A 26,245-nucleotide genomic window follows, 5' to 3' on the forward strand; every position below is an offset into this window, starting at 1 on the left:
TGATTCCAGGGCAGTGATGGACATCAGTCCTATTCTAACTGGAGTATCTATGATCATATTTGTAGAATTTCATTATAGGTTTCCCCTGCCACCCTAAAATAGACTGTTCTTATGAAACCTTTCATAAACCAAAATGGCATAAAACAAAGAAGCCAATACCATTTTGTAAAAGCAAAAATCCCCTTCAGATTTCTTTCAGTTAGTGAAAACACAAATATATGTTTTTTGTAAAAGTGAAGTGGTGGAAATCTGTATACCCCATAAAGCAAGGTTTATCAGGAACACCTAACCTACGGATTATAGGATGGCTCTTCCACTGTGTGCTCTGCCTGCATAAAGAGCACTTGACTCCTGGACTTCCTAACATCAACATTTTAATAGATTAATTATAAATACCATTCAGGCTCTTAAAACCCCATTATCAGAATGTAAAAATCAGTAACAATGCACATATTAATGTATGTAGTTGAGTAAAAACAAATAAATAAAACATTTTTCTTTTAGATGCCAAAGAAGAAATATGGACAGGTCTTAAGAACAAAAATACACCCACTTTATTTCAGTGGTCAGATGATACTGAAGTTACTTTAACATATTGGAATAAGAATGAGCCAAATGTTCCCTACAATAAGACTCCCAACTGCGTTTCCTATTTAGGAAAGGTAGGAAACCTTCTGTGGTTTATTTATATTCTTATTATATTCTAAATAATAATATTAAGATGACTTTGGTTGGGATATTTGTGTATAAGGTAGGAAATAAAATAAAAGGTAAGAACCCTATAGGTTATCTTTCTGGTTAGCTACTGGAAAAAAAGAGGTAAGTGAAACAAAGAATAAATAAGCAATACTCCTTGTGTCTAAAAGTATCTGCTCTGATCTGAAGAAAATCCCTTTAGAACTCAATTCTTGTGTCATATTGGTTCTAATAAGCTTCTTTCTTTTTGGACTGTGATTATGATATTTAACAGAAAGTTACAACTTAAGCTGAAAAAAATCCTGAATTCTTGTTCAGATTAAGTTTTACATTAATCCTACATTGAAAGTGAAAAACTATTTTTATTTAATTTTTTAATGTTTTATTTATTTTTGAGAGCATGAATGGGGGAGGGCCAGAGAGAGGGAGACACAGAATCAGAAGCAGGCTCCAGGCTCTGAGCTGTCAGCACAGAGCCTGACGCAGGGCTCGAACCCACAAACTGTGAGATTATGACTGAGCCGAAGTTGGACGCTTAACTGACTGAGCCACCCAAGCGCCCCCCCCAAAATATTTTTATTTAAAAATTAGGTCTACGGGTGCCTGGCTAGCTCAGCCAGTAAAGCATGCAGCTCTTGATTTCAGTGTTGTGAGTTTAAGCCCCACATTGGGTCTAGAGATTAGTTTAAAAAAAAATCTTTAAAATAAATAAATAAAAAGGTCAATAAAATAAAAAATAAAAATTAGGTCTAATGTTTTTTCCAGAACATTTTCTGTAGAATGCTTAAATTTTATTGATCATGCTTTAGTTAAGTGTCCAAAATAGGTTGTGTGTTGAGAGAAAAGGCATGTGTGTCTCTATACTTTTTTGTATTGCTTTCCTGGGGACTCCTGATTGTTTAGGAGGTTTGTGTCACCAAAACTTCTAGAGAGATTTAAGTATAAATGATAAATGTTATGTGTATTTAGAAGTATTTAAAGAGTAAAGATGTATTTAGAAAGTTGTCAAAGATGAATTTAGAAGGATGTCATATTTGGTGCTCTATTTAAAAGGATATTTAAGATATCTTTGGTAGAGTGTCAAAGGCTCAAAGATATCTTTGGTAGAGTGTCAGGCTCATGAGCTAGCTGTCAGCACAGAGCCTGACATGGGGCTCAAACCCACAGACAATGAGATCATAACCTGAGCCGAAGTCAGATGCTCAACCGCCTGAGCCACCCAGGCGTCCCAGCATTCCAGTGTTTAAAACTGACCCTTATCACAAATGAAACTTAACTTGAAGAAAGCAGAATGACTTAATCAATTAGCAAAATTAATGCTAAGTAGCATATTTGAATGAGAACTTTGAAATCTAGGCTGAAGTAGAGTTGGAAGAAAATTTTGATTCTGGAATTCTTGGAGAGTAGCTGTTCTAACCACCATTTTATGTGTGAGGAAACTGAGACAGCACGAGTGGTTGATATCTCCAAAAGTCTATAACCCACGGGCAAACTTTGGCCATATCATATGGAAGAAGATTAGAACCCTGGCAACAGTGTGTTGGCTGAGTTCTTTCCCCAACTTCTGTACAAATACCCTTTGATGGTTTTATTGTTAATCTTATAAGAAAATGGAATTTATTTCCACTATGACCTCGAGATGGTTCTGAAATAACAGTGTTCATTAGCATTTCCTAGGAGTATGTTCTCAGATTTAGTCATTCATTTATAGTCATTTTCTCTTTCTCTCCCTCTCTCCCACCCTGCCCCTTGCTCAGTTTTGTGAGAAGAAACTATATTGGTTTAAAATAAGCTGGATTTCTCAAATACACATATAAATGAAATCATATGATATCTGTCTTTCTCTGGCTGACTTATTTTGCTTAGTATAATACACTCCAGTTCCATCTATGTTGTTGCAAATGGCAGGATTTCATTCTTCTTCATCATCAAGTAGTATTCCATTTTATATATATATATATATGTATATATATATATATATATATATATATATACCACATCTGCTATAGGAGAAAAAAAAGACAAAAACAGAAGGAGGCAAACCATAAGAGATTCTTAAATACAAAGAACGAACTGAGGGTTGATGGAATGAGGGGCTGGGGTGAGGGGCGAAATGGATGATGGGCATTGAGGAGGGTACTTGTTGAGAAGAGCACAGGGTGTTGTATGTTAGTGATGAATCACGGGAATCTACTCCTGAAGCCAAGACTACACTGTATGTTAGCTAACTTGAGAATAAATAAATTAAATAAATAAATAAATAAATAAATAAATAATAAACATTAGAGTTCAACTCTAAATATATAGCAAATAATTTCTCTGTGGAAAATTTTTTTCCTGTTTTTAAAAAGCTAGGTCAGTGGAAAGTCCAATCATGTGAAGAGAAACTTAAATATGTATGTAAGAAAAAGGGAGAAAAAATGAATGATACAACATCTGATAAGATGTGTCCTCCCGATGAGGTATGTAAAATCTTTTTGTAAGTTTTTCTAAGCAATATTACATTTTCTTCATTAAGGATGGTAGGTGAAACTGAAACAATTCAGAGCTGGAAAATAGAAGAAAGGACTAACTTCTGTTCATTTATGTTAGAGCAAATCAGAGGGCAGTGAATCATAACATTTTGGCATTTTTACGGAAGAAAAAACATTATAGGAAAAAGAATTACCTATTCATGAATTTCTATAAAAATGTATGTGATTATAATTCTTAATGCCGATATCTTTACTTCCCCTATTTATATTTATCCTGTTCAAAAATAATATGACCAACAATGTTATAGTATGATGAGCTAGGCCCTAATGGTAAAGAGAATTAAGACACACCATCTTTCTGACACAGGCTTGCACGAAGTCATACCCTACCTTCATCATGTGAATGAGTTTACTGGCCATACCCTTAATTTCTCTAAGTGTGAGATTTTATCAGTCCTTGTCAGACTGGGAACATCAAGTCTGAAAGATAATGTGATGATATTTCTCCTTTGATTTAGGGCTGGAAAAGACATGGAGAAACCTGTTATAAGATTTACAAGGATGAGGTCCCTTTTGGAACCAAGTGCAATCTGACTATAACAAGCAGGTGTGATCATCAGAAGACTTGTACTGGTGAACTTTTAACTCTGGGTCCTTTTGCTAAATAAACTTCCTAATAAAAAGACCCATCTTCAGTTTATATAGTAATTTAGTCATTGTAACAAACACCTACCTACTTGACTCCTGTTTTGTAGATTTGAGCAAGAATACCTGAATGATATGATTAAAAAGTATACTAAATCTCCAGGAAAATACTTCTGGACTGGCCTGAGAGATATAGATTCACATGGAGAGTATAGCTGGACAGGTGTTGGAGTAAAGCAAGCTGTAACCTTTTCCAACTGGAATTTTCTTGAACCAGGTGAGTGCCTTAGCCTTGAACATAGTGGAATATGATGACTAGTAAAATGCAGTATCTCTCCCAGACATGTTCTTCACTTACCTTGAAATGTGAGGAAAATTATAATCTTCATCCAGTCCATCTATGGAACCATAAGTAGAAGGAGTGTTTATGTCTTCCTTATTAAATCCTTGTGAATAACCCAGTGAAAGGAGCTAAAAAATTCAGTTCTCAGAAACTACCTCTAATGGCGCAAAGGTAGAACCATCAATGTGTTTGTTTTATCTTTTCCATGTAAGTCTCAAACAGAATCTAGAAGCTTCATTTTGAAGTGCTTTACATTTTCATCTCTGCTTTTTATTTCTTTCTCCAATTGAATGTATTTGTTTCTATTATTCCCAACATGTGGGAATTAAGGAGGCAATATACTGTAGGTATTATTTACTCTGAAGGTTAGTTCATCCTTCTTTAACCAGCTCAAAGAATTGACCACAATTAGCCATAAAATCAAAATGTTTTGAACAAGAAAGTACCTCAGAAGTCCCTTCTTATTTTAGAATTGAGAAGACAGAGCCTTGGAAAGGTGATTTACTTGACAAATGTTATCTGTTTATTGACTTACTAAAATTCAGATCCCCTGATTTATAATCTAAAAGCCTTTCTTTAAATAGTTTTTAAATGTTTATTTATTTTGGAGAAAGAGAGCAAGTGGGAGAAAGGCAGAGAGATTGAGAGACAGAGTATCTGAAGTATGATCTGCACTGACAGCCCCAAGCAAGATGCTGGGCTCGAACTCACAAACTATGAGATCATGACCTGAGCTGAAGTCTGTCACTCAAACAACTGAGCCACCAGGTGCCCCTAAAATCCTTTTTAGAGGATTTTCACTTTCTGTAAGACTGGAGTTATAAGGCATTCAACTTTCCTTCCTTTGGATAATTTATAGTTTTTTGTTTTTGTACAATGTGATCACTAAGACCACTCTTTATAATGCAATAATTGGGACATATTAGTGTATAATGATACATAAAATTTGAAATAGAGTCTCACCACCATAAATGTGAATAGTACTGATAGCAAAGTCGTCTTTTCACTTGTAGAAGATGGAGGATCAGGTGCCAATTCTGGTTAAATATTGCCTTAAATTATAGTGTTCTAATATATAAAACACATGGGATTTCTTTTATAGGCATTCAGATATATTAGGGTCAATGTCATATTCTTTATAGATAAGCTTCAATGATTGGAGAAGTGCTCGGAAAGTAGATATAATGACATTCTCTCAGTTCTATTGCCAGAAAGACTACCATTAAGCTCTTTTTACCATAATTACTCCCAGCTTCAGCCAGCTTGGTCCATCATGGACAAGGCATGGTAGGGGGCTGAACAGAGGGGAAATAGCACACTCATTCAGGGAAGCACAGCATTTTCCTCCCAGCCCCTTGTTCTAATTGCTGTCCATGTATGGGACATGAGACAGTATCTGCTTTGTGGGATAGAAGTTGGCCTTATTACTTTCCAACCTATGGTCTTCTTTTCTTCTGCCCACTTCAGGCAGTATGGTGTAATGGAAAAGAGAGCATGGTACTTTTCCAGACAACCTGGGTTCAAGTGCTGACTCCACCACTCACTAACTATGGTTGTGGCAAGTCATTTACTCTTTACTTGAAAAATGGATCTGATAATACAAACTGTTTCTTAATGTTTTGAATAAATAAAATTCTGGCTGCCGTAGTATAAATAGTAAACAAATGTATGTTACCATATACCTCCTTCTACCTTTATTATACCAGCTCTTCCTTTGGATCTGAATCTGAAAAAGTTTTGTTTTGAGGGTTACTAAGTTGCTTTAAAACTGTTCAAAGTTGTTAAGCTAATATAAATATGAGCCACTTAGGCTACCCTGAGCAGCATAGTAGTTTAGGGTACAGTTCCACATGCAGACCTACTGGGCTCTAATTTTGGATCAACCACTTACTAACCATTTACTGACGGTTTACGTGGACAAGTCACTGATCCTAACTATACCTTCCTATGACAATAGAACAACCCCTGAGGTTTGTTGTGAAGACTGATTCATTTAATTCTCTTAGAATAGTATTTAGCAACTAATAAACATTTCTCTTTATTACCACCATTGTCATCATCATCATCATTATTATAAGCAACACATTTCTTCATCCATTTTCTTTTTTCTTTTTTTTTTTCGTCCATTTTCTTTTATATTCTTTCTCCAAAGCTTGGCTTAAATAAAGGGCAAGGACACTAGAAAATGTTTGGATTTTAATTTTCAAATATAATGTTTAATTAAACTTACTGTTAACCCCAGCTTCTCCAGGTGGGTGTGTGGCTATGGCTACTGAAAAGTCTCTTGGAAAGTGGGAGGTAAAAGACTGCAAAAAATTCAGAGCACTTTCAATTTGCAAGAAAATAAGTGAGTCCATTGAGCCTGAAGAGGTAGCTCCCAAGCCTGAAGACCCCTGTCCTGAAGGCTGGCATAGTCTCCCTTCCAGTCTTTCTTGTTATAAGGTAAAGTAACATTCTCATTCAATTCCTCAATGAGGTTATCTTTCTACTATCCTAATCCATATCCTTGTAGAAATTATGCTCCTCCCAGACCCGTGTATAACCTACTAAGGTGTTTGGGAGCACCACTGAACCGTTGTTATAAGACAGCTCATCCCCATATAAACTCACATCCTACCCAGAAGAAAACTTGGTTAAGTTTCTAACTCTTGACTTTGGGTCAAGTCATGATCTCACAGAATCCCACATGGGGCTCTGTGTTGACAGTGCAGAGCCTACTTGGGATTCTCTCTTTCCCTCCTTCTTTGACCTCTCGCATACTCATGCCCCCCCCCTCAAAATAAAATAAATACAGTTTATTTTTTTTTATTTCTAGGCATTTATTTATTTTTGAAAGACAGAGAGAGAGTGTGAGCAGGGGAGGTACAGAGAGAAAGGAAGACACAGAATCCAAAGCAGGCTCCAGGATCTGAGCTATCAGCACAGAGCCCGATGTGGGGCTCAAACTGACAGACTGCAAGATCATGACCCGAGCCAAAGTCAGACCCTCGACCAACTGGGCCACCCAGGTGCCCCAATAAATGCACTTTAAAAAACAAAACAAAAACAAAAGAGCAAGGCCAGAGCCAGAACTGGCTCTTTTCTAGTGTTCTTTTGTTCTGAGTTGAGTAAGCTACATGCCATATGACTCTGCTTGTGATTCTCATCTCTCTCTAATCCTCATTGTCAAGTGAAAAATTCTGTCAGTTCTTACAATTAAAAAAATATTTTAGGGCCTGTTTCAGTCAGCTGATGCCATCCCCAAACTCAGTGGCTATGACAACAAACATTTAGTCTCATGCTCCCAGATCTCTAGGTCAAATAGGGATTGATTGGTTTGGTTTAGGCTTGAATGGTGAGCTCTGCTTTCAACTATAGGTCAGTGGTGCCAGGCTCCAGGCTCTGCGTTGGATATCCTGCTTTTCCATCTGGGTCTCAGCCTGAAGGTGCAGCAGCTGTTAGGGGCTTGTTCTTCTTATAGTCCATTGCTGGAGGCTAAGAGACAAGCCTAACCATGTACGCCCATTTCAGGCCTCTGTTCACCTTACCTCCACTAATATGCCATTGATCATAGCAAATCATATGGCTGGGCCCCAAGTCAAGGTATGGGGAAGAATGTTTCCCCACCAGGAGGCCATGGCAAGAATGTACAGTTATATCATAAAGAACTGAAGAGTTGGGACTAATAATTCAATCTACCATTGTATCATCTCCTCCTCCTCTTTTTTTTTTAAATGACTGTGTATCCTTTGCCATAAAATAGTAATCACAAACCAAAGAAATAGTCAGAGGTGGCAAGTTTTGTTTTGCTGACTTCTATCAATATTAGCAGACCAGTGCAGTCTGCCCTTTGATTCATCTTCATCGGAAAATAGGCCTGCATTTAGGCAGGTCTTTGTGTATTATATTCATAATTACTTTTAGCACATTTTTCTGCAGAAGCCTACTCCCAAAGTATTCTTATATATCCTTTATAGTCTTACCTGCTGGTTCAATTTATTTCTCAAGGTTCTAGCAAACAGGAGAATATGGTGTCTTGTTGGAGCCGTTCCCCATCCTGGCTGAGGAAGGTCATTCATCTGGCACTTGTGCTGGCCTTTAGTTGACATTTTCAATAGATCCTATCTGTCTCACAGTATATGTTTTTTACCTGTTTTTATTACAGGTAAAAATAAAAACATTTTCCTTTCGTTATTACACCTATAAGAATCCATTTCAGAAGCCTACACATTTGAATTTAAGAAACATAATAAATGAACAAAGGAAGAAAAATGAAACAAACCAAAAAACGGAATCTTACCAGTAAATTGATGGTCACCAGAGGGGAGGTGGGGGGGACGATGAGTGAAACGGGTGAGGAAAATTAAAGGGTGGACTTACCTTGATCAGCACTGAGCAATGTATTGAATTATTGAATCACTACATTGTACACCTAAAACTACAATAACATTGTATGTTAATTATATTTAAATTACAAACTTAATTTTAAAAGTCTACCATTTGACCATAATTAATTTTGAAATTATGAATACTTTATGATTATGCCACAAAACAAATTAATGTTATATTTCGTTAAGCTGTTTCATATAGAAAGAATTGTAAGAAAAAGGAACTGGGAGGAAGCAGAGAGATTCTGCCAAGCTCTTGGAGGACACCTTCCTAGCTTCAGTCATATGGATGAAATAAAGGAATTTCTTCACTTTTTAATGGACCAGTTCAGGTAATACCTTTAGGATGAGATTTTCCATGCTAAATTTCATGTCCTCCAGACAGAATTGGCATGTTTTCTTTTCTTTTTTTTTAATTTTTTAATGTTTTATTTATTATTGAGACAGAGAGAAATGGAGCATGAATGGGGGAGGGTCAGAGAGAGAGACACAGACAGAATCGGAAGCAGTTTGCAGGCTCTGAGCTGTCAGCACAGTGCCAGATGTGAGGCTTGAACCCATGAACTGTGAGACTGTGACCTGAGCTGAAGTTGGCTGCTTAACCAACTGAGCCACCCAGGCGCCCCAGCATTTTTATCTTCTAAAAATGTCATACAGTGCTTAGCAGTCATCCAACATTAAACATTTTTTATGTGCAAGACAGTATGAATGAATCAAAGATGAGGAAGATAGACTCCCCTTCCTTTATGTGGCATGACAAAGTCCAACAGTAGGGATAAGAAAAGTATGGTGAAAAATCTAGAACACAGGTAAGGAGGGGCCATGAGAATTCTAAGGACAGATGAAGTGCTTTGGGGAGGTATAACTGGGAAAAATGTTATGAAGAAGGATGGATCTTGGAAGGTGAGGTAGTATTTTGAAAAGTAAGGTAGGAGAAGGTGCCAGAGAAAACAGAACATTAGCAAACTTACTGAGACCAGAGTGTACAGGTATAGTCAAGGAGAAGTGAGTCATACCACTTAGCTAGAAAATTAGATTTGGATGTTAAAATAGATTTGCCAGGGAAAGAATTTGATCTTAAGTCAATAAGCAAAAAAACAACAGTGTGTGTGTGTGTGTGTGTGTGTGTGTGTGTGAGAGAGAGAGAGAGAGAGAGAGAGAGAGAGAGAGAGAGAGAGAGAGAGACGCATATGTATGAAAAGAGGAAGAGAGATAGAGATTGAGAGATGCTAGGCAGATGCAGGGCAAGTAATTAGAAGACTATTACAGCCCTCTTGTGGAAAACTACTTTGAGGATAGGCAGTAAGAATGTGAAAATAGGAAAGTAATCAGAGGTGCTACAAAAACAGAATCAATAAACCATTGTAGTTTTAATGTTATGATGGAAGAATTTCTGGATGATTTTTCTGATATCCTAAGGACAATATAGAGAAATATGGGCCAAGTGGTGCTATCATAGCAAAAAAAAAAATTCTCTGAAGCTTTGGGAGCCATCATGAATATGAGGTCCTTCAACTCCACAAATTTATTTTTTTCTTCTCTCATTTTTATGAACTGAAAAAAAAGACCCAAATCTATAAATCAAGGATTCAGGGTTTACCAGGCAGAATTATGGCAAGATTACCACTTGGACATACCCTAATGAATACTTGCCTTTTGACTCAAACAAAAAACCTCAAAGAAAAACAGCAAAAAACAAAAACAAAACAGATACCAAAACACAAAATCCAACTACCTTCTTCTCTAGGACATTAAATGTAAGAAGGCATTTTAAAACTCAAATCTATCCTGAAACTAACTTTACACTATATATTAACTAGCTAGAATTTAAATAAAAACTTGAAAACAAAATGGAGAGCCTGGGTGGCTCAGTTGGTTAAGCGTCCGACTTCAGCCCAGGTCATGATCTCACGTTTGTGTGTTCGAGCCCCACATCAGGATCTGTGCTGACAGCTCAGAGCCTGGGGCCTGCTTGGATTCTGTATCTCCCTCTCTCTCTCTGTCTCTTTCCCACTCATGCTCTGTTTCTCTCTGTCTCAATAATAAATAAACATAGAAAAAAATTTTTTAAAGGAAAGCAAAACAACAACAACAAAAATTCCTGACATTTAAAGAGTTTTGAGGTGGCAAATGTTTGTAATATATTAATTTTAGGGTTTTTTTTTGATGTTTATTTATTATTGAGACAGAGAGAAACAGAGCATGAATGGGGGAGGGGCAGAGAGAAAGGGAGACACAGAATCTGAAGCAGGCTCCAGGCTCTGAGCTGTCAGCACAGAGCCCGATGAGGGGCTCAAACCCTCATACCGAGAGATCATGGCCTGAGCCGAAGTTGGATGCTTAACCAACTGAGCCACCCAGGCGCCCCTTAATTTTAGTTTTCAATTACATTGCTTTTCATTTGTGAAGATTATAATTGATACAACACTATAGCTTCTTTCTTGAAAAAAATTCAAAGACACATTCCAGCTGAGAGGTAAAAAAAACCAAGAACACATGAATAGGTAATTTATTTTAAAAGAATTAGAAAGAAGAATATATAATGTAAAAATAGCCCCAGTCTACATAATGCAATATGTATATGTAATTATAAAAATAGAAAGAATTATTCTAAATTCTGAAAGAAACATAAGAATATTTTAACAAGACCAGGTGTTAAACTCTATTTATAAATAAAAACTGGGATATACTGAGATACACTGGCGGTTAAAATTGAAAGTATAATAAATTCATCATTTACCTAGAAATCATATTTAGAACCACAGATTATGTACATTTTTAATACAGACTGTGTTCATCTACTGAATATATAATGGGTGAAAAAAGGTTTGTATAGCAAACTATAAAGAAATAAAATATCAAAGCATGAAATCCAATATAAAGCAAGGTGGCAGAATACCAAATTTATCCATTATCAGTTATATATATTTGCAAGTCTGCAAATTTGTTCAATAATGATATTCATTTATATGCTGCTGAAAGATACCTCAAGCAAATTTTGCCAGTTAGTACCTCTACAGCCCAAAGAATATGATGTTCTTTTCCTAGAAGGAAGAAGCCACAAAGTGTTTCAAGATTGAAAAATTTTGATAAAAATCTGTATTTTAACACATTTAAAAATTAAACAATAAGACATATTTTCATATTATAGCAGTAATTAGTTGGTCCTGAGTAGCCAGTGATTCACCAAGATAGGGCATCATTTTCCAATTTGTGATGGCCCCTAATTTATTACTTCTTGACTCACTTATATTCTTGTCCCATATTAACCTAAATATCAATTGTTAATAATCACAAACTTAGTACAACAAATAAAATGGGAAAATTAAAAGAATGATCAAAATTATATTGTACAAATGTGAACAAAACCCAAAGTCACAGTATTAACATTAGATAAAATACAATTGAAGTAAAAATGCATTGAATGGGGAAATGAGATCTATTTCATCTTGAATAAAGATACAACCTACAATGAAGTTATAGCAGTCAAAAACCATTACACATTTTAAAATAATAACATCAAAATATACAGCAAAAATATTAATTATATTAGTGAAATTATCCAATAAGTAACAGTAATGAGAGACACTAACCTTTGTCTCATTAATCAATGAGACAGACAAAATAGAAATAATATAGAACATATGAATAGTATAATTAAGGTTGATTTAACAATATCCTCTTTGTACATTACAAAGTCTATATGTACTTTCTCTTCAAGCTCTAACTGTATCACTTACTATAATTGACCTATTAGGCTAAAAAGAAAACCTAGAATTACTAACTGATAAAATTATACAGGTAAATAAGTGAATTCAAACCTTATCCACTTATAAATTTAATGTTTTTATGTAACTTTTGTGGCAAAAAAATAAAACTGTATAGATGATAATGACAACACTCATTCTGAAATTTATGGGATAGAGCCATTGCTATACTTGTAGGTACATTAATAACTTTTTAGAGCTTTAGTTACTGAGGTGCCTGGGCAGCTCAGTTGGTTGAGTGTCTGATTCTTGATTTCAGCTCAGGTTGTGAGATTGAGCCCCGTGTCGAGCTCTTCATCAGGCTCTGCCTCGGACTTTGCTCTGAGCATGTAGCCTGCTTGAGATTCTCTCCCTTTTCCTTTTCCCCTGGTCGCTTTCTCTCTCTTTCTAAAATTTAAAAAAAGAGAGGGAGAAAGAGATTTAATTATTTATTTTTAAAATCTCTATCAGATTTTTATTTTCATTTTCAATTAATTTTTTTTAATTTACATCCAAGTTAGCATATAGTGCCAACAATGATTTCAGGAGTAGATTCCTTAATGCCCCTTCTCCATTTAGCCCATCCTCCCTCCCACAACCCCTCCAGCAATCCTCTGTTTGTTCTCCATATTTAAGAGTCTCTTTTGTTTCATCACCCCCCCCCATTTTTATATTATTTTTGTGTCATTTCCCTTAAGTTCATCTGTTTTGTATCTTAAAGTTCTCATGGGAGTGAAGTCATATGATATTTGTTTTTCCTCTAATTTCGCTTAGCATGATACCCTCTAGTTCCATCCATATACTTGCAAGGAGCTTTAATTGTTAAATAAAAATAATGAAAATGAGCATTCAGCTAAAATTAAAAATAAATTTCAACATAAATACAAGGAAACCATAAGAAAGAACAAAATAAATAAATGAAGAGAGAGAGAGATTTAAAATGAAGCCTTAGTAAGGGATTATAAAACTTATTTGCTTATTTCATGGAGAAAGTTTTAGTTGGTAGGACTACTCTGCATAATTCTTTGCTGTTACAAATAAATTTGTTAAAATGAATAGTTTCTAGGGAAATAGAAATTAATATACAATTGATTTGATAAGTAGAAACTAATAATTCAATAGCCATGAAAGAAATGGAAAAAGCTGACAAATAATTAATTCTATGAAAGAGATAGGAAGTATAATATATGGTTACATATGTGAATTTCTTTACATTTTAAAGAAGAGATTATTACCTTGTATTTCAGGAGTACACGCAAGAACTTGTATTCCATTACATAGCAACTGCGACAGGCATCAGGTTTATTTCACAAACTTGTCTAATTCTGATATCAAAGCCTATCAATAAGAGCACAAGGAATCACAGATCAACCTCATGACTGGACTTGAAAAAGTAAAAACTGGGGCACATGGGGGGTCTTAGGGGGTTGAGCATCTCACTCATGATCTCATGGTTGGCAGGTTTGAGCTCCACATTGGGCTCTGTGTTGACAGTACAGAACTTGCTTGGGATTTTCTCCCTCTCTCCTTGCCCTACCTCTGCTTGCATGCATGCACACTCTCTCGCTCTCTCTTACTAAATAAGTAAACATTAAAAAGAGACAAGGGCCCCTGGGTGGCTCAGTGGCTTAAGCGTCCAACTTCGGCCCAGGTCATGATCTCCCAGTTCATGAGTCTGAGCTCACATTGGGCTCTCTATTGTCAGGGCAGAGCCTGCTCATGATCCTCTGTCCCCCTTTCTCTCTACCCCTACCCCTTTTCAAAAATAAATATTAAAAAAAATAATAATAATAACATACCTTCACCTTGTAGGATTCCTTCCAAGAATACAAATTGGGTTAGTACAAGGAATTGTATATACCAAGTCAAATATCATATGAGCATCTTAATGGGTGCTGAAAATGTGTCTGGTAAAATTCACTATTCATTCCTGGTTTAATATGTAAAAATATCATAAAGTTAACATAGTTAACATACAAATTCTTGTTAAAATAAGGATAGAAGGATAGTTCAACCAATAGCCATATCACATTTAATGATTAAACATTAAAAGCATATCTATAAAAGTCAGAAAAAGATAAAGATCCCTACCATCACTATTGTTGATCTTTTTTTGTGGACTTTATACCCTGTGCATTAAGATTTTTTTAAATATTATTATATAAGAATAAAAATATACTATTTACATTTAAAAGTAAACTACAAAAATACATCAAAGAAAGATGCTCATTTTACCTCTGGAAGATAAGATTTTAAGCAATTTAAAAAAATGTTTTTTGTTTTTTTTAATAATAGTTTATTGTCAAATTGGTTTCCATATAACACCCAGTGCTTCTCCCCAGAAGTGCCCTTTGTCCATGACCATCACTCCCTTTCCCCCTTCCCCTCCCGCTTCAGCCCTTGGTTCATTTTTAGTATTCAATAGTCTCTCATGATCTGTGTTTCTCTCTCTCCCCAACTCTCTTTCCCCCTTCCTCTCCCTATGGTCCTCTGTTAGGTTTCTCCTTTTAGACCTATGAGTGCAAACATATGGTGTCTGTCCTTCTCCGCCTGACTTATTTCACTTAGCATGACACCCTCGAGGTCCATCCACTTTGCTACAAATGGCCAGATTTCATTTGAACATTTTACAGATTTTCCAGATTTGCATTAACATAACCACTATTCTTGGGCACCTGAGTGGCTCAGTTGGTTAAGCATCCAACTTTGGCTTAGGTCATGATCTCATGGTTCATAGGTTCGAGCCCCACATCGTGCTCTGTGCTGACAGCTTGGAGCCTGGAGCCTGGTTTGGATTCTGTGTCTCCCTCTCTCTCTCTGCCCTTCCCCCTCTCACTCTTTTTCTCGCTCTCTCTCTCTCAAAAATAAATGTTAAAAAAAAACTTTTTTAAATTTTTTTAAATGTTTTATTTATTTTTGATACAGAGAGAGATAGAGCATGAGAGGGGGAGGGGCAGAGAGAGAAGGAGACACAGAACCGAAAGCAGGCTCCAGGCTCTGAGCTAGCTGTCAGCACAGAGCCCGACGCGGGGCTCGAACCCATGAACGTGAGATCTGACCTGAGCCGAAGCCGGAGGCTTAACCGACTGAGCCACCCAGGCACCCCAAACTTTTTAAAAAACAAACAACAACAAAATGCATGCACACTGTTGTGTTTTTCTCATTAAAGAAAGGGTTTCATGAAAATATGCTGGAAACCTGATGTAAAATACAATACATGTGTTCCATAAATACTCATTTATTAATCATCTGTGGTAGAAGTTCAGGCATTCTGGACTTCCTTTTCTAGCACTAGAAGTTAATATACAAGATTTCATTACACACTAACCTGAGCTAAATTGGACATACAAACTCTTAGTTTCCTTTTGAGGTTAGTGTTTCTTAGCTACTCCCCACAACTTTGGGAGTAGATTAGAATGAATGCAAAACCCAGACCAAATCTTTCTACATATACGAACATTTATTAAACAAACATGCATTGAAACAGGCACAAAACATCTCATAGAATCTGTTTTGTCACCTTCCAACATCCCATCTGGTCTATCCTAGATCCACCCACCATCTTGCAAGGAAAGTTCATTTGAGGTAGATTTGACAATATTCCAAAGACAAGATTCTTTTCCCATTAATAGCTAGCATTAGGCAGTTCCAGTCACTTGACCCAACAACTAGGCATGGGACCATTTAGAGATCAAGCCCCAGATCCATTTCTTAAAAAGAAAAAAAAAAGTATAGTAGTTTATTTTGAGAAATAGTGTCAGTGGGGGAGGGGTAGAGGGTACAGAGAGAAGGATAGAGAGAATCCCAAGCAGGCTAAACACTGTCAGCAAAGAGTCCAGCAGGAGGTTCAACCCCATAAACCATGAGATAGTGACCTGAGCTGAAATTAAGAGTTAGAGGCTCAACCAACTGAGTCACCCGGCACCCCAAGCCCCAGATCTATTTGCAGTGGTACTGGCTACCAGGCTTACCAAAAAATAATAACCTTTCATGAAGGGTGAGAGTGTCCCTAAATATTGTAGCCTTTCTCCATGTCTTAAATAATTTCAATTTCATCAATGAGAGCCCATTTCTAACATCATGCTGGTGAACAAGCTTCTAATTTTGCTGATGTACACTCATTTCTGATATCCACTCTGCTAATAACCAAAACCTCAGGTGTAGCTTCAGATAACACACATCCTTGCAGTGGCCACCTCTGGATAGTACTCTAATACCCTGATGATCCTCCCTGAAGTGAGAATTTTGATCAGGGCAACTTACTGGCCCCACTATATCTCCAAGTTGACATATACAATATCATACTCTCTAGGCCAAGTTATTTTTAAAGTGAAATATTGACATAAACAAACTGGATTTTGAATAACACCAAGTAAGAAGTTAGAAAACTTTAACTGGAAAAGGGTGCCATGGATAAGTACTAAGCAATGAGGTTGTAGATATTTACGGGAATCGATGGAAAATGGAATAACATGTGATATAATAGCTTCTAAATACAGAATAAATTATACTAAAAAAAAAAAACTAAAATGTGAGTGGTAATTAAGGAATTTTCTTTATCTATTCCTTTGTTTCTGATCACACTTGCTGAGTTTCCTTTCAATTAAAAAATTAAAACAAGTTTATTATGTAAGATTTGGGGACATAAAAAAACACTGAAAAAAATAAATATCATCTCAAATCCTAGCTCTGTAAACAGGATTAAATGCCGAGCATAGTTGGCATTTAATATAAATCCTTTCTACTTTCATTCTCATGCATATAGTTCATTTTCCAAAGAATGTGCAACAATCAATGTTTAATTTTTTTCTGACCACAGAAGTAATATATATTTAATTTAGAAAACAGAAGAGCGCACACAAAAAAACTCCACAAATCACCATAATCCTTTCGTTCACAGAGACCATATTTTATTTGTACTCTTAAGCCAGCAGCTAATACATGCCATATTAAGGCAGACTGTGTTGTCGCTTAATATGTGCTCCATTAATAAAGAGATCATTTGTCCATGCTATACTTAGAAAGATAACATATTCTAAAACCAATATTGTAACCATGGCTTGAAGGGAAGGAAGAGGTAAACGCATTTATATCAGAAAATGATTCTAAAGCTTACTCCTTGAACACCTTTTTTATTGCAGGAATTGACCTTTCTCAGATGTCCATTGCTCAAATTGTGTATTGCATGCCAAGGAGTTAAATCAGATTACTGCTATACTTCTCACAATCTAAGTTCCACATCTCTATTTGTATTTCGGTGAAAAGGATCCATGGTGCACCAAGTCATTAAGGCTCTAAGATCTTTGTAACTCTTAATGGCAGCCCGCCAGGGAAAACCATTGTAGAGCAAAAATAGTTTTAGGATTAAAAGGGAAAGCCTTGTTTGTAATGCTGTTGCTGCTGTGTGTACTACCTCCTGTGATGTGGCATGAATGGCTTTAGATATAAATCTAAGGCTTTGCAGACTAAGCGCCCTCATCAAATAGTATTTATTGGGGTTTATAGCTGAGATACTGTTTTTCTTAGAAGCCAGATGCAGCAGGAAATTTGACTGAGAGTAGGAATTTTAACACAGATACACATATTAACCTCTTGTGCAATGTCTTCTTACCCTAATATCCTAAAACCATTAGTTAACTAATGCTTGTAGTAGAAGAAATTTATATAGAGAGAAATTTTCCATTTGATTTAATTCTCCATTTATGATTCATTTTCTCCCTCAAATTTTCTTTTTTTTTAATTTTTAAAAAATGCGTATTTATTTTTGAGAGAGAGACAGAGCATGGGCAGGGGAGGGGCAGAAAGAGAGGGAGACACAGAATCCAAAGCAGGCTCCAGGCTCTGAGCTGTCAGTACAGATCCTGAAGCAGGGCTTGACCTCATGAATCATGAGATCATGACCTGAGCCAGTCGGATGCTCAACTGCTCAATCAACTAAGTCACCCAGGTGCCCCTCCCTTAAATTTTTGAAATCTGCTTTAGAGGTGTGCAATGATTAATGTAATTTCCAATTTCTTCTTCTTCTTATCTGCCTATGGATAAACCAGGTCAAACTAGAAATAAGTTAAAATTGAGGAAATATGTTCCACCTCTTACCACATATGGAAAAAAAAGTAGCTAGTATTTTCTATATTTATAACACACAAATGAATCTCTTGAAGTGGTAGCTGAAAACTATAAACTGGGCTGAAATGAAGTTCAATCTCAGAAAGTTATGAATATTAAAACTTTTAGACAATGGGGCAAATTGTGTTTTCAGGAAACTGTTTTCTGAGATGCTACTGAGGAAGCAAAAATGAGCTTGAAAGGAGAAGTTTCTAAGTGGGAGGAGATGGGGCTGAGAGAGGACTGGGTGGAAAGATTAGAGATAAGATGTCTAAAGAGGCATTCATTCTATGGGAGCTGACTATAGAGTAAATGCAGGTGACAAATGATCTTTGACCATCTTCCTGGTTGTACTGTTGACTGTGAAAAGAAGATAGAATATCTAAGGTTTACTTGAGGAAAACATAAAATTTTGCACACATTCCCAGGCTCAAATATATTTTATGTGCAAAATTTTGAAAGAAATAAAGTCACTTCTTCAAGTAAATAACAACGAAGCAAACTTGACCTCTCTTTATGTTACCTATCTGACTTTAATTATACTCTATATGGCAATTATCTAGTCTCTGTGGTTTAGAAATTCAACTGTTTGTAGGGGTGGCTCTGTCAGTTAAGCATCTGACTCTTGATGTCAGCTCAGGGGCTCAGGTTATGATCTTATGATTTATGGGATCCACACCCACCCCTCTTACCCCTTGTTGGGCTCTGTGCTAACAGCATGGAGCCTGCTTAGGATTTTCTCTCTCCCTCTCTCTCTGCCCCTCCCTTGCTCTCTCTCTCTCTTTCTCTCTCAAAATAAATAAACTTTAAAAAAAGAAATTCAACTGTTGAAGTGTATGATAAATCTGGAAGCCTGTTAGAAAGCTCTGACTAGTTGAAGATACAACTGCACATTCTTCTTATAGTTGTTAAATTCAAACAGGACTTAATTATCTCCACTAGATTATCATAAGACTGGAAGAGGATTGTCCTCATAGTCCACTGTAAAAAGTTGAAAAGCTTAAGGCTGAAAAGATGAAAAGTATTTCTTTATATTAAAGTATGAGGTACTCTCATCAAACAAGAGTCCAAGGCCAGATGGCTTTCCAGGGGATTTCTACCAAACATTCAAAGAGGAGTTAACACCTGTTCTTTTGAGGCTGTTCAAAAAAAAAAAAAAAGAAAATTTCCAAACTCATTCTATGAGGCCAGCATTACCTTGATTCTAAAACCAGACAAAGATCCCTCTGAAAAGGAGAACTACAGACAAATTTCCCTGATGAACATGTATGCAGAAATCCTTAACAAGATACTAGCCAACTGGATCCAACAAGACATTAAAAGAATTATTCACCATGATCAAGTCGGATTTATTCCTAGAATGCAGGGCTGATTTAATATCTGCAAATCAATCCCTGTGATATATCACATTAATAAAAGAAAGGATAAAAACCATATGTTTTTATCAATAGATGCAGAGAAAGCATTTGTCAAAATACATCCTTTTTTGATAAAAACCCTCAAGAAGGTAAGGGTAAAAGGATCATACTGCAAGATCATAAAAGCCATAGATGAAAGACTTACTGCTAATAACATCCTCAGTGGGGAAAAACTAAGAGCTTCCCCTCTAAGGTCAGGAACAAGACAAGGATGTCCACTCTCACCACTGTTACTCAACATAGTGTTGGAAGTCCTAGACTCAACAATCAGACAACACAAAGAAAGGCATCCAAATCAGCAAGGAGGAAATCAAGCTGTCACTCTTTCCAGACAACATGATACTCTGTGGAAAACCCAAAAGATTCTACAAAAAAACCTGCTATAACTGATCCATGAACTTAGCAAAGTCACAGGATATAAAATCAATGCACAGAAATTGGTTAATTTCTATATATACATCAATAATGAAACAGCAGAAAGAGAAATCAAGGAATCAATCCCATTAACAATGGCATCAGAAACTGTAAACTGCCTAGGAATAAGCCTAACCAAAGAGGCAAAAAAATCTATACACTGACAACTATAGAAACCTTATGAAAGAAATTGAAGAATACACACACAAAAAATGGAAGAGCATTGTATGCTCCTGGATTGGAAGAACAAATATTGTTAAAATGTCGATATTACCCAAAGCAATCTACATATACAGTATAATCCCTATCAAAATAACACCAGCATTTTTCACAGAACTAGAACAAACAATCCTAAAATTTGTATGGAACCAGAAAAAAACCCTGAATAACCAAAGCAATTCTGAAAAAGAAAAGCAAAGCTGGAGACATCACAATTCCAGACTTCAACCTGTATTACCAAGCTGTAATCATCAAGACAGTATAGTACTAGCACAAAAACAGACACATAGATCAATGAAACAGCATAGAGAACCCAGAAATGGACCCACAAACGTATGGCCAACTAATCTTAGACAAAGCCGGAAAGAATATCCAATGGAATAAAGACAGCCTCTTCAGCAAATGGTGTTGGGAAACCTGGACAGTGACCTGCAGAAGAATGCACCTGGACCACTTTCTTACGCCATACATGAACTCAAAATGGATGAATAACCTAAATGTAAGACAGAAAACCATCAAAATCCTAGAGGAGAAAACAGGCAACAACCTCTTTGACTGGACCACAGTAACTTCTCATTTGCATGTCTCTGGAGGCAAGGGAAATAAAAGCAAAAATGAACTATTGGGACCTCATCAAGGTAAAAAGCTTCTGCATGGTGAAAGAAACAATCAGCAAAACTAAAAGGCAACCAACGGAATGGGAGAAGATATTTGCAAATGACATATCAGATAAAGGGCTAGTATCCAAAATCTATAAAAATCCAAAATCTATAAAGAACATGTCAAACTCAACACCCCCCAAAAAGCCTCATATAATCCAGTGAAGAAATGGGCAAAAGACATGAATAGACACTTTTCCAAAGAAGACATCCAGATGGCTAACAGACACGTGAAAAGATGCTCAACATCACTCATCATCAGCAGAACACAAAGCAAAATCACAATGAGATACCACCTCATACCTATCAGAATGGCCAAAATTAACTCAGGAAACAACAGATGTTTGTGAGGATGTAGAGAAAGGGAACCCTATTGCATTTTTAGTGGCAAACTGGTGCAGCCACTCTGGAAAACAGGGCGGAGGTTCCTCAAAAAATTAAAAATAGAACTACCCTATGACCCAGCAATTGCACTACTAGGACTTTATCCAAAGGATATAAAAATGCTGATTCAAAGGGCATCTTCATGCACCCCAATGTTTATAGCAACACTATCAAAATAGCCAAAGTATGGAAAAGAGCCCAGATGTCTCTCAAGTAATGAATGGATAAAGAAGATGTGGCATATATATATGTGTGTGTGTATAATATATAATGTAATAACACTCAACAGTCAAAATAATGAAATCTTGCCATTTGCAACAATATAGGTGGAACTAGCATGTATTATGCTAAGTGAAATAAGTCAGAAAAAGACAAATATCATATGCTTTCACTCATATGTGGAATTTAAGATACAAAGCAGATGAACATAAGTGAAGGGAAGCAAAACTAATATAAAACCAGGGAGGAGAACAAAACACAAGAGACTTTTAAATATAGAGAACACACTATGAGGATTGCTGAAAAGGTTTTGGGTGGGGGTATAGGCTAATTGGCTGACAGGCATTAAGGAGGACACTTGTTGGGATGGGCACTGGGTGTCATATGCTAGTAATGAATAACTACATTCTATTCCTGAAATCATTATTACACTATATGTTAACTAACTTGGATCTAAATTTAAAAGTAATAAAAATAAATTATGAGGGAATGTTGAATAGAAGAAAGAGGTAAAGAAAAGTATTTTTATTAAAAAGTGAGAAATTACTTTTAAAGTAGTTTGCTCTAGCCTTGATTCACTAGCAAATATTTTGAAATACAGACTTATACTTTTTTGCTATATATTCCATATATTCCATACATTCTACTGAGCTTGAGAGTAAGGACTAATTTTAGTTTTGCATCCTATCCCTTCTCTCATATGTGTTATATTTATATGCATCTAACATTTGTATATGTTGTTATGCATATATAACATATACTTGCATGTGCTGGTCATATATACTACTTGTAGTCAGAAGGATAAATTATAAGGACATTAACTGACATCACCTATATATATATATATATATATATATATTTGTTTGGGTGTGTGTGTGTGTGTTTGGATAGTAATCCATTTGTTAAGGCCTAAAAAGTATAACATACTTTAGATAATATTTTCAAGTGGCGTTAGAGGTAAAGAAAATGTTTTTATGGTTCTATCACTGCTATTTATATTACCAGTATCTTCCTAGCCAGAAAACAAATTTAATTAAGGAAAAGGGATATTTACTATATATTTCCCCTCTTCTGTTATTGTATATATCTTCCTTGGAATACCTCTCTTTTCTCACCTCAGTCAATTGTAATATTGGTACATGCTAAACAGATTATGACTCAAACGAAATGTTAACCATCTTTTGAAGACTATCTTTTGTTCTACTAACCTCACACACTGTTTTGTGACTTCCTGGAGTCCACGGTGACCTTCTGTTTCTGAACTCATATAATACTTAAAATTTATACAAATTTTATATCACTTGATATATTTCCAAATGGTCGTTATTTTCTTTGTTCATGTATATCTCATCTTCCTGACTAGTTTCTATGCCATTTGAGGATAGTTATTAAATTTTGTACTTCCTGGGTCATCATGGCACCTAGCTCAATGCCTTGTACATACAAGTATAGTAGTTGTGAGTGTTAAATATAACCATTTAAATGACTGTTTAATTATATTGCTCTGGTATAACCCATGAAGTTTGGCATTTAGTAGATACTTAATCTTTAAAAAAAGAAAGTGGGGGGTACCTGGCTAGCTCAGTCAGTAGAGCATGCAACTCTTGATCTCAGGGTTATAAGTCTGAGCCTCACATTGGGTGTCAAGATTACATAAAAATAAAATCTTTGAAAAAAGGGTTGCCTGGGTGGCTCAGTCAGTTAAGCATCTAACTTCGGCTCAGGTCATGATAGCACAAATCATGAGTTCGAATCCTACATTGGACTCTGCTGACAGCTCAGAGCCTGGACCCTGTTTCAGATCTGTGTCTCCCTCTCTCTCTGCACTTTTCCCGCTCATGCTCTGTCTCAGTCTCTCTCAAATATAAACATTTTTTTCAAAATCTTTGAAAAAAACAAAGATATTTATACTTGTTTACTCTAAACTTAATGGACAGTGGGAATTAAATGTTTTTGTTAAATCTTGATCTGTTTAATAAAAATTTAGCCAAATGATTTGTGATACATTTAAAAAAAGATATTTGAATATGTTATAGAAAAATGCTTTAAGAAAATGCTATTACTATCTTTGACTGTATCTGAAAACAATATCTAACATTGAAGCTCTCCAGTAAAAATTTTGGAATAATTATGCACTTTTATTTCCCTCTGAAGTTTAAAGTGGAATAGTTTTTACCTTTCATATGAAGATCATAACTTAAAATTTAGTTTTAAAAAGTATGTTACTTTTCCCATATTTTGGGTTCAGTTTCATCTAAAAAGATGTCTTTATAGAGCTTGAAATGGTGCTTTTCAGTTAGTGAAAAGACAAACCTAAATGTCTTAAGCATTTGAGACACGTGAATCCTTTATTTTTGCCAAATCTGTACTCAAATTGTTTTTTAATACTTTCTTTTTACATAGTAACCACCGTTGGCTGTGGATAGGTTTGAATAAAAGGAGCCCAGATTTACAAGGATCCTGGGAGTGGAGTGATCGTACACCAGTAAGTTTAAACTTTCTTGTTTGGGGCAATATAGGGGGATTATTTGTTTCAATATCAAATGAATTGATTGTTAAATAATACATCCACATACCATACAAGTGTTAAAATTATGAAGAAGTATCTTTATTGACATGGAAATCCATTCACACATAGGAAACAAGGGGAAAAGTTCCTAATCTCATTTTTATTTAAAAAAAAATAACGTATATAAGCACCTGAGTGGCTCAGTTGGTTAAGTGCCCTGGCTCTTGATTTTGGCTCAGGTCATGCATGATCTCTTGGTTCTTGAGATCCAGCCCCTGTTGAGGCTCTGCACTGACAGCTCAGAGTCTGCTTGGCATTCTTTCCCCTGCCCTCTCTCTGCCCCTCCCCCATTTACTCTCTCTCTCTCTCTCTCTCTCTCTCTCTCTCTCAAAGTAAATAAATAAACTTAAAAAAAGTAAAATTAAAAAATAACCATGTAGTTTCTCTATAGTCCAAAAAATATGGATATATAGATACAGTGGTCATCTTTGGAAATTAAAGGTTTTTTTCTTTTTCTTTGTGCTTTTTATGTCCTATTTTTCACAATGAGAAGCTTCTATTTTTATTACCTAAAAATATAAGAGTTGTGTAAAAAAGAATATATCTTTGTTGGGGGAAATAATTTGTTTGGAGAAACCTTAAAAGACCTTATATGCTATTTCAAATGTTTATATTATCTTAAAGAGAGGTTTTAGGTAACATTTATAGGAGCAAATTATTCTCAAATTTATTGAATTTTACTCTATATTACCATTGTGTCAATTCATTGTATATTCTTTCCAAACACAAAATTCCGTGACTTTCAGTTTTAAAGGGGAGCATATCTGAAATTAGTTAATTGAATAACTAGCATTTTAACAGATGCCAAAAAAAAAAAAAAGGTCTTTTGTAAACTCCTACTTCTCTGTGATTCCAGCTGCAAACTTAATACACTGTTAACCAACACTTCTGTAACTGTAGCTTCCTTTGTTGGGAAACTGATGACAGTACAATATTTTCTAAGTCATCTCATGATTTAACATCCTGATATTTAAAAAAGAGAGAGAGATGAAAAAGTTTTCCTTCCATGGCATGTGAATGTGTTTTGGTTATTAAAGCCTCCTAAATTACATCTAAATTGCAAATATATATACATCAGTCTTAAGTTCTCAACTCTCTCTTGTTTTTTAAGGTGTCTACTATCATCATGGAAAATGAGTTTCAGCAGGATTATGATATCAGAGACTGTGCTGCTGTCAAGGTCGGTACAATGCTGATAAATCTGCATATTAAAAAATAAATTTGGCATTTTGTGCAGTCAGGCAACAGATCCACAGAGTGTCTTTTGTGTATGGAGAGTGATATTGGGTGTGGTAGGAGGTAAGAACCAAGCTACCTAACTTAAACTTAATTTGAGAAGATAAAATTCATATTAAAAAAAGATGGCTCTTATTACTTATAGTAATAGGCTCCAAGTGAGTGGGTTGAGGAGCACTAATGAAACTCAGAAGTGATTCCTGGGGCCTGTTTCCAGAAAGAGGTGGGACTTGAACTGTGCTTTTGTACAGGTAGGACAGGGAAGCCTTTCCAGTGGGGGTGACATGAGGACATGGCATAAAATAAAGTGAGTGTTGGAGGAAGAGGTTAAGGCAGTGAGAACAGAAGACCTAGAAGTTTTCTTTGGTGCTATGGTTGAAAACAAAGTCGGGAGTGCACCTGAGTGGCTCAGTCGGTTGAGCATCTGACTCTTGATTTTGGCTCAGATCATGATCTCATAGTTTGTGAGATCAAGCCCCACAATGGGCTCTGTGCTGAGAGTGTGGAGCCTGCTTGGGATTCTCTCTCTCCCTCTCTCCCTACACCCTTTCCCTGTACTCAAGCTCTCTCTCTCTCTCAAAATAAATAAACCAAAAAGAAAAAAAGAAGGAAGAAAAAGAAAGAAAGAAAGAAAGAAGAGAAAAAAAGAGAAAGAAAGAAAGAAAGAAAGAAAGAAAGAAAGAAAGAAAGAAAGAAAGAAAGAAAGAAAGAAAACAAAGTTGGGAAATTAAATTGATGGTAGGCAACAGCA

General features: G+C 35.8%; 1 protein-coding gene across 3 annotated transcripts in view; it reads left to right on the forward strand.

Moving 5' to 3' along the window:
• LOC115287783 (lymphocyte antigen 75) overlaps positions 1-26,245 on the forward strand; it is a 128,914-nt gene that overhangs the window by 26,947 nt on the left and 75,722 nt on the right. For all 3 annotated transcript variants that reach the window (XM_029934508.1, XM_029934509.1, XM_029934510.1), the window contains exons 8-15: positions 505-662; positions 3,048-3,158; positions 3,689-3,777; positions 3,926-4,092; positions 6,401-6,600; positions 8,715-8,857; positions 24,093-24,174; positions 25,370-25,438. In XM_029934508.1, coding sequence (XP_029790368.1) covers positions 505-662; positions 3,048-3,158; positions 3,689-3,777; positions 3,926-4,092; positions 6,401-6,600; positions 8,715-8,857; positions 24,093-24,174; positions 25,370-25,438 — 1,019 coding nt within the window. The remainder of the gene's footprint in view (positions 1-504; positions 663-3,047; positions 3,159-3,688; positions 3,778-3,925; positions 4,093-6,400; positions 6,601-8,714; positions 8,858-24,092; positions 24,175-25,369; positions 25,439-26,245) is intronic.

Source organism: Suricata suricatta, chromosome 3 (assembly GCF_006229205.1).
Source record: "Suricata suricatta isolate VVHF042 chromosome 3, meerkat_22Aug2017_6uvM2_HiC, whole genome shotgun sequence".
Lineage (NCBI taxonomy): Eukaryota > Metazoa > Chordata > Mammalia > Carnivora > Herpestidae > Suricata > Suricata suricatta.